Source organism: Alosa alosa, chromosome 5 (genome assembly GCF_017589495.1).
Source record: "Alosa alosa isolate M-15738 ecotype Scorff River chromosome 5, AALO_Geno_1.1, whole genome shotgun sequence".
In the NCBI taxonomy this organism is placed as follows: Eukaryota; Metazoa; Chordata; class Actinopteri; order Clupeiformes; family Clupeidae; genus Alosa; species Alosa alosa.
The window spans coordinates 26,033,900-26,044,094 of NC_063193.1; the positions used below are offsets into that span (position 1 = coordinate 26,033,900).

General features: G+C 44.4%; 1 protein-coding gene across 3 annotated transcripts in view; it reads right to left on the bottom strand.

Annotated features, from left to right (window-relative positions):
- Nucleotides 1–8,346: 8,346 nt before the first annotated feature.
- slc15a4 (solute carrier family 15 member 4) overlaps nt 8,347–10,195 on the bottom strand; it is a 67,058-nt gene continuing 65,209 nt past the window's right edge. Inside the window, exons 9-10 of one of the 3 annotated variants that reach the window (XM_048243256.1) lie at nt 9,317–9,503; nt 8,998–9,235 (exon numbers count right to left, since the gene is read on the bottom strand). In XM_048243256.1, the coding sequence (XP_048099213.1) occupies nt 9,232–9,235; nt 9,317–9,503 (191 nt within the window). In that variant the 3' untranslated portion in view covers nt 8,998–9,231. The other 2 variants (XM_048243257.1, XM_048243255.1) reach the window with 2 other exon arrangements.

Sequence of the window (10,195 nt, forward strand, 5' to 3'; positions counted from 1 at the left end):
TTCAATCCCTCTTGTTCCCATATCAATCTCTTCAACTTCCTGAGCTCGGTCCTTCTGATGGGTCATGAGAAATGATGGCCCTCTCTCTCTCCCCTCTTCCTCTCTGTTTATTCTCTCCATCTTTGTGTTGGATTCCCGCTTTCCCTCAGAATTTCTGTGTCCCTCCAGCACCCCCCACTCCATCCCAATCTCTCTTTCTTTCCGTTTGATGTTCACCCTTTCACTCCCCAATGTCACTCTATGTCTCTCTCTCTCTCTCTCCATCTATCTATCTGTTCTGCACAATTCTTCTTTTCCACAATCTTTTCTTTCTGCTTGTTTTTCTGTTTCTCCCTCACACTAACCTTTGCTCTCCCTCTTTTTCTCTCAAGTCATATCTCCATTTCCCTCCACCTCTCTCTCTCCCTCCCTCCCTCTCCTTGCCTCTCTCTCTCTCTCTCCCTCTCCCTCTCTCTCTCTCTCCCTCCTTGCCTTTCCATCTGCATCCCTCTTTCTTCCTCTCTCCATCTCCTGTCATCTCTCTCCCTGCCTCCATCTTTCTCCACCTCTCTCTCTCCCTCCCTGCCACTCTCTCTATCTCTCTCCTTGCCTCTTCATCTACATCCCTCTTTTCACACTTTCTTCCTCTCTCCATCTCTCTCTCCATCTCCCGTCATCTCTCTACCTCCCTCCATCTTTCTCCACCTCCCTCCCTCCTTCTCTCTCTCTCCCTCTCCGTCTCCTGGCTGTGCTGTGATTTGTGGGCTGCCGTGGGATTGATGAGAGCGCAGTGGGACGGGTGCTGTGCTGTGCTCAGGAGCCTTCTCCCTCTGAACTGTGAAGGGCAAGGGAAGCTGCTGCAGGAGCTCCGCGCCGACGGATTTAACTGTCACACACACACACACACACACACACACACACACACACATATACACAGGGGAGTGATTGATGGAGACCTTGTGTGTGTGTGTGTGTGTGTGTGTGTGTGTGTGTGTGTGTGTGTGTGTGAGAGAGAGAAAGAGGGTGTGTGAGTGTGTGTGTGTGAGAGAGTGTGCCTGTGTGAGAGAATGCGTGCATGCATGTGACTATCTGGTGTGTGTGTGTCTCCATTCAAATGTGTTTGTGTTTTTGTGTGTCTGTGTGTGTGTGTGTGTGTGTGTGTGTGTGTGTGTGTGTGTGTGTGTTTGTGCACCAGTTTACCAGGGCACTCAGTCTGAAGCTGGCATGTGGGAATAGAATGCACAGGAAGACAAATAAAGGCTCCTGAGCCAAAAGGACTTTATTAAGGCGAGTGGAGATTGGGTCCAATCAATGGAGATGCATTACTCACACGCTGGACAGCAGAACGCAGAGCCTTTTAAACAGACACACGTTGGGCAGACACACACACACACACACAACGCAGAGCCTTTTAAACAGAACCACGTTGGGCAGACACACACACACACACACAACGCAGAGCCTTTTAAACAGAACCACGTTGGGCAGACACACACACACACACACACACACACACACACACACACAAAACAGAACACAGAGCCTTTTAAATAGACACGCGTTGGGCAGACACACACACACACACACACACACACACACACACAAAACAGAACACAGAGCCTTTTAAATAGACACGCGTTGGGCAGACACACACACACACACACACACACACACACACACAAACAAACACAAACAGAACGCAGAGCCTTTTAAACAGACACTCGTTGGGCAGACACACACACACACACACACACACACACACACATACAAACAGAATGCACACACACACACACACACACACACACAAACAGAACACACACACACACACAAACAGAACACACACACACACACACACACAAACAGAACACACACACACACACACACACAAACAAACAGAACACAGAGCCTTTTAAATAGACACGCGCTGGGCAGAAGAGAAATGCACCTCCAAACGGGACGCATCAATATGTGTAGGCTAGGAGCAATGGTGTGTGAAAGGGGGACTGCACTCAGCCATACAATTAAACACACACACACACCAAAATCTTTACAAATGCAATAACTCTTAAACACACTCATAAATATACAGCGTACACACACACACACACACACACACAGACCCTCGTGTTAATGGTTGAGCAGCCATGGACAAGGTCAAGAGTAATTTATATTGTTTGTCCAGAGGTGTGTATATGTGTGTGCGCGCATCTGCAATGTGTTGCTCATGAAACCTGTGTCCGTGAACACATCTTGCTCCATCTGCACACTTAACCCCAGTGTGTCAACAAACACAAACACACACACACCTCTCTCACACACCATTTACTCTGAGAAATCACCTCTGATTCACAATACTACATACAGAAAACAACACACACACACACACACACACACACACACACACACTCCATTAAATAACCATTTAGCCATGCTAAAATATAAAATACAATGGTATTGTTTGGAGGTGTATAGTGATGTTGTCACTATGTGTGTCTCTCTCTGTGTGTGTGTGTGTGTGTGTGTGTGTGTGTGCTAGTCTATGAATGTGATTTCAGGGGGTTAAAGCTGTGCTATAGAACATATGAATCTTGTGTGATTTCAGGGGGTTAAAGCCATGCTATAGATCAGGGGGTTAAAGCCATGCTATAGATCAGGGGGTTAAAGCCATGCTATAGAACAGGGGGTTAAAGCCATGCTATAGATCAGGGGGTTAAAGCCATGCTATAGAACAGGGGGTTAAAGCCATGCTATAGAACAGGGCTATAGAGCATATGAATCTGCTCCTCTCTATACACAGGGGCATCTTTCTGGTCTAATGGAAACAATTCCAGATCATAAATGTTGAAGCAGGTTTCACAGGTGCACGCACACACACACACACACACACACACACACACACACACACACACACACACAGACACACACACACATACAGACAGACACACACACACACACACACACACACACACACACACACACACACACACACACACACACACACACACACACACACACACACACACACACACATACACATACAGGCAGTTACCAGTGACTGCAGAGCCCCAGGCAGTAGGTATTCTGCAGGCACCTCTGGATGATACCAGAACAGTGAATCTTTTTTTAACTGCTGCACTCTGCACCATGCTGTCACAATAGTCTTATTAAACCCTCTATCAAAACACTCATAATTAACATAATACACACACACACACACACACTCACACACACAGTTCAGTATAGAACTACATTAGTTTGATGCATATTAATATCAGTCCTTATGTGACAGCAGATGATAATTCTGAAAGCATATCACCTTGAGTAGACTTTTGGTTTGTATAGGACTGCATTGCTGCAAGCCCTGAATTTGATCAAATTATTAATATTTAAAAAAAAAGGAATAAAAAAAAAAAAAAGGACTATGCAAAGTGGTGCTCGTGTCTTCAAACCCCTAATACGCTCTGATGAAAGTGCTGTCACCAAAGTTGAAACCTCTCCGCTTTGTCTCTCTCGTCGAGGAATTCTCCCAAATCTAAAATGCGGAACCAAAGAAGCTGATTTCTGTCTGTTCTTCGCATGAGTGCAGCCCCACAGGCATGGCCTCCACAGACTTCACAAGAAACAGAAACCGTCTTTTTTTTAACGGAAGTCTGTTTTTTTTTTTTTTTTTTTTTGACTGTACAATTTCAAAAATACCATACACACCCCCCCTCTCCCCCACCCACCTCATTTCACCCGAGAGCAGATGTTCTTGTTTGCGAACAAGTGACGGCAAGCAAACGCCTCAGCCAAATAAAAACATCACAGAGTCACAGAGGTAATTTATGCACGCGCGTGAGCCACGACAGGCTTTGTTACTTTAGTAGGATGAAATTGGCCTATTTACAGACACTGTTTGGTTGGTGCAGTCACATAAAAGTGTCGGCCCTCAGCCTTCAGTACTACGGACAGGGCCTGCTTCCATGGGCGATTTATGATTCCCTAAAGGCAGCGTTGATCTAATCTCAATTAACCACGATAAGACAACTCAGCCACATTGCTTTCCAGTAATTAAAAGTGTCTGGCTGTTCAATTATCTTCCTGCTCTCTCTCTCAGTGTGCATGTGTGTGTGTGCAGGAGAGAGAGAGAGAGAGAGAAAGATAGAGAGAGATAGAGAGAAAGAGAGAGAGTGAGTGAGAGAGAGAGAGAGAGCGAGCATCATAATATTAATCGATAGAGTTAGTTCCTCTTCAGGGAGTCTAATTAGATTCCTAGCTGCACTATTCAAAGCCCCAACCTCATCCAGCTGACATCTGCAATTCAAATTTGCTTAAACTAAATCACAGCCCATAACTTCCAAATAACTTTTCAGCTTTCTTGTAAGGCATGCCAATATAGTGTAGTCAATGTTTCATTGTTTCTGGGCACATTCATTTCATTAAAAAACTAAACAAAACAAAACAAAACATAAAATCATTTCACGGACATAAAACTGTAAAAGCACAAGTGATTGTAACCTACAATGTCAATCTGTCTTGTTAATTCTGTCATTTTTTTGATCCTTGACGTGTTTTGTATTTGTTTGAGTGCATAAGACAAGACACCTGTGAAGTGTAATGCTAAGTGACAAAGTAAAACATGGTTGGTGAACACTGTCAGTATTGGGCTGTTCCCAGAGGAAGTAGAGGCGTGACCTTGACAACGCCCCCACTGGTGTACGACAGTGAGTCGCACTGTGAGGAGATGAGACGAGACGTGCGAGACAGAGCTATTCCCGTGTGTGTTGTGTCAGTATGAAGCCAGTCCTCTGATCCCCAAACACACACACACACCCTCCCTCACTCTTTCCCTCAAATTCATCCACATCGGTAAGTGTTGTTGACGACAGCCTTCAATGAGTGTCTTAAATGACTGACAATAGCTGGGTGTGTAAGCCAGAGCTACTCAGCACACACACACACACACACACACACACACACACACACACACACACACACACACACACACACACACACACACACACACACACACACAGCAACATCACTCAGAGCGATTTATGAAGTCAAAAGACTGAATGAAAAAATATAAAATATATGGAAAGATAACAGGAACACACAGAAGCGCACAACACAGCCTGAGGGGTCTCCATGGGTGTGTGTGTGTTTGGTGAGTGTGTCTGCACATGTGTGTGAAGTTCCAACACATCAGTGTTTCTCATGCCTTTTGAATGATCCAAAGGAGTCCATCAACAGGAAACTGGCCCACTTTTGAAGGGGCTGTGTGTGTGTGTGAACAGCCTCACACAAAAGCCCCAGCTTTAGTGATGAGGAGCTCGTTTCACACCCCGTCTGATGTAATCAAGCAGAAACAGCACACACATTCTCTCTCTCTCACAATCTATGATTCTCTCTTTCACTCTATCTCTCTCTCTCTCTCACACACACACACAGTCCAGCAGCCAAAAAAGTGATACATTTCTTTTGCTCACACATACATATGAACAGTACACCCAACGTGACATACAAACACATAATATCTCACAGCCAAACACACACAAAAAACACACAGTATCTCATAGACAGCCAAACATTAGTTTCATAGACATCACACATAGACTAATCCATCTACAGCTCACTTCATCAGACATGGATGTCTATATCACACACACACACACATTTTCTGTAATGATTAAAAAAAACAGACGTCCCAGAGGAAGAAGTTAAAGGAAGTTGCACTTTAATGGGCAAAAACAGAAACAAAAAACAACTAAAAAAAACAAAAACAAATCAACAACAGTCGTATTAGATGTTCAGAGTCAAGGCCCATCATTACCCTTACAAGTGGGGAAGAGAGAAGCCCTATTTACAGACACTGTTTGGTTGGTGCAGTCACATAAAAGTGTCGGCCCTCAGCCTTCAGTACCACGGACAGCTTCCATGGGCGATTTATGATTCCCTAAAGGCAGCGTTGATCTAATTTTCAGTCACCACCACTGTATCAAATCGGAGAAAATCAGCAGCATCAACAATTACACAAAACAACTCAAGCCTGGGTATGTCTCGCCGATGACAGGCTTTTCTCTCCGTCACCTATTTCATCTGACACCATGTGCTTTTATGGAGGGTTTTAAATCACTTTTTGGACTGGGGCAAGTCAACGCTTGGTAAACCATTCTTGACTTTAGGCTAAATGGTGTTTATAGAGCAGGGCATAGATTAATAGCTCAGGAGAAAGTTACTGCAGGGAAATAATAACAATATAAAAGCAGCTTCAAACACTGCGTATGATATGGCGTAGGCCTATCACCTTATTTCTTTGCGATTCTCTGCGCCTCAATTCCTTACAAGAAGCACAGCCTTTAATCTACTGACTTTTTACTGCACATACTACATGTGCAGACGCGACCTATCATGAATCACCGCGCTAATGCTCCAACGCAAGCCGTGATCAGGACGTGGTGAGACAAGTGGATAGCGAGCAGAAGTAGGTGTTCTTACACGCCCACCTTCCTCTTAATGAGGAGCACTGATCTCACGCGGGGAGACCTTGTCTTTATCGACAGTCACAACACGAGACTGGAGCTATTTCATCAGAGCTGTCGGGCCTTGTGGCCTCATTGTGTGTGTGTGTGTGTGTGTTGTAGTCTATGGATGGGTGTAACGCACAGATCCAGACCTGCCTTTACTATACACAAGGCCATACCTGAGTGCACGTTGTCATTTTACCTCCCAGGAGAAGCTGCAGCTCATTAGCACGGGTGAGGTGAAGTTAATTAGCTCTGGTGGTGTAATACAAATAAGATCACGCTTGCTTTTTCGCATATACAAGTATAAATCTAATGTCGAGTCATTCATACACACACACACACACACACATACACACATGTGCACGCACAATCTTTTATTGCTTGGTTGGAGACAAATCCTAAGCACTCTTCTTGCGCATGTGGGGGGGAAGATCCTCTATCTTCACATGCAAACAGCCTTTATTTCACAGAAGACAACCACTTAATGGGATACAAAACACTACAGACTTGATGAAAATAAACAAACATAACACTCAATGATGACTGTTTATATCCCACGCATCAGCAAACGCTGCGCTTCTCTAAGTATTTTCAGTGTTATTCCCACACGTGACACTTTGCAGTAATATTAACCGTTAAGTAGGTCTTTCCTTTAAATCAGTTAAACTCCAGCAATCGGAGCCAGTCGCTACGGAAAGCCATTAATGCGCTGGGGTGCCATCTCCCCCTGTTAGAGATCTCTCTGACGGAAGGCTATTAGCGGGCAGGCTGTTGGGGAGCCACCATCATTTCACACCAATTTCATCTGATGTGCTTAAGAACCCAGAAAGGAGGAGGAAGAGACAGCTGGGCACTTTACACACTCAAATCTGCAGTGTGTTTTTTGTTCTGGTTTCTTTCTTTCTTTATTTACTAACACAAATGCTTTCAATCAATAACCACAAATCAGAGACTGTATTTATGATGTGCTGTGATGACATCTCAGGAGTGTCCTGCTTAATGATGCGAGAGTTCAAGTTTAATGCGACAGGTTTCTCTAGTCCTTACAGTAATGGGAAACAACAGGAAAGGCAGTGGTTAACTGAAAAAAAGAAAAGTTGATAAAAACTGATTTAGAAAGAGGTATCATTTTCAGAATATAGCACAAAAAAAGGCCGACAGCAAAAAAAAAAGATAGAAAATCATATAGAAAATGATTTTAAATACATTTGTATACAAACATCACATTTTTAAACCAGTTCCAGAATATTCCAGAAGTGCAATTTATGGGAAACACACAAAATAAACAACAGTCTGAAAACTACACAAAATAAAGGCGCAAAACAAACAAACAAACATACAAATAAGATAACAACAGACTAGCATATAGTTGATGAAATACTTTTCAATGCCAGTAATCCAGTCAAAACTACCACATTTGTGTAGTTTGATTAACTTTAAATACTCCTCCAAGCAATCCAACAGAATGAGCCTTTCTCTTGTCCGCCGGTCTGAAGTGACAAGACTCCATCAGGAAGCTACATGTGCTTTCTTTCCTTTAGGTGCTGCACTTCATGTTTCTACACCACAACTGACTCAAAACGCCAACACCGTAATCGAGAGAGTGAGAGTGAGAGAGTGAGAGAGTGAGAGAGGCAGAGAAAGTGAGAGAGAGAACGACAATCATTTCCACCCATTTTCAATGCATGAAGTGCATGATAGGGGTCATGGCAGCTGTAATCTCAACATCCCAAATGTCTTTCACCTGCATCATCTTCAGGTCCTCCACATCCAATCCCCCCTAGCCCTACCCCCACGCCCCCACAACCCCAACACACACACACACACACACACTTCTCCATAACCCCAACACCCACCCACCCGCCTCAAGACGCTTCCTATTGCACTGTGCAAAAAGTTCTGTGAATGTGCAAGCAGACAAGAAGGGGAATCCTCAACAAGCGGAAAAGTGAATCCAAATAAAACAGACAACAATACAGAGATCTTCCAACCTCATAATAATAATAATAATAATCCCAAAACAAAACAAACAAAAATACAAAGATCTTCCAACCTCATAATAATAATAATAATAATAATCCCAAAACAAAACAAACAAAACTTCCAACCTCATAATAATAATAATCCCAAAACAAGCTAAACAAAACAAAACACACATTTTTTTTAAAAAACAAAAGAAAAACTCCAAACACACGAGGAGACTCAGAAACGAGGAGGCACTTCTTTTTGGCACTGACCATGACACGTCGGGTTGGGGTTAAGGGGTGGAGGGGGTTTGGGGGGGGGGTTCATGTAACGACCTCTGACCTCACAGGAGGACGGGGTCAGGAGCTGGTCATGGAGGGCCCATGGCTGCTGACTGGACGCCCCTTCTGCTTGTCATACTTGACGGACACGATGATGAAAAGGAGCAGCGTCACGCCTTGGATGCCCGCCAGCAGGAAGAAGTAGTAGTTGAGCTTGCACTCGTTTATGTTACCTGGAGAGAGGGAAGAGAGAGAGAGAGAGGAGGAGTGAGTGAACGAGTGAAGTAGTGAACGAGTGAAGTTGTAGTTGAGCTTGCACTCATTTATGTTACCTGGAGAGAGGGAAGAGAGAGAGAGAGAGAGGAGGAGGGAGTGAGTGAACGAGTGAAGTTGTAGTTGAGCTTGCACTCGTTTATGTTACCTGGAGAGAGGGAAGAGAGAGAGAGAGAGGAGGAGGGAGTGAATGAGTGAAGTTGTAGTTGAGCTTGCACTCATTTATGTTACCTGGAGAGGGAGGAGAGAGAGAGAGAGAGAGGAGTGAGTGAATGAGTGAAGTTGCAGCTGAGCTTGCAATCGCCATGTTACCTGGAGAGAGGGAAGAGAGAGAGAGAGAGAGGAGGAGTGAGTGAATGAGTGAAGTTGTAGTTGAGCTTGCACTCGTTTATGTTACCTGGAGAGAGGGAAGAGAGAGAGAGAGAGAGAGAGGAGGGAGTGAATGAGTAAAGTAGTGAATGAGTGAAGTTGTAGTTGAGCTTGCACTCGTTTATGTTACCTGGAGAGAGGGAAGAGAGAGAGAGAGAGAGAGAGAGAGAGGAGGAGTGAGTGAATGAGTGAAGTAGTGAACGAGTGAAGTTGTAGTTGAGCTTGCACTCATTTATGTTACCTGGAGAGAGGGAAGAGAGAGAGAGAGAGAGGAGGAGGGAGTGAATGAGTGAAGTAGTGAACGAGTGAAGTAGTAGTTGAGCTTGCACTCATTTATGTTACCTGGAGAGAGGGAAGAGAGAGAGAGAGAGAGGAGGAGGGAGTGAGTGAATGAGTGAAGTAGTGAACGAGTGAAGTTGTAGTTGAGCTTGCACTCGTTTGTTACCTGGAGAGAGGGGAGAGAGAGAGAGAGAGAGAGAGAGAGAGAGAGAGAGAGAGAGAGAGAGAGAGAGAGGAGGAGCGAGTGAGTGAATGAGTGAAGTTGTGAACGAGTGAAGTTGTGAACGAGTGAAGTAGTAGTTGAGCTTGCACTCGTTTATGTTACTTGGAGAGAGGGAAGAGAGACAGAAGAGGAGTGAGTGAGTGAGTGAGTGAGTGAGTGAAGTTGTGAACGAGTGAAGGAGTGAAGTAGTGAAGTTGCAGTGGAGTTTACACTCGTTTATGCTGCCTGGGGAGAGAGGGAGGAGAGAAAGGAGGAGAGAAGGTCAGAGAGAGAGAGAGTGAGATAGTGAATGAGTGAACAAATTAATTTGTGAGTGAGCA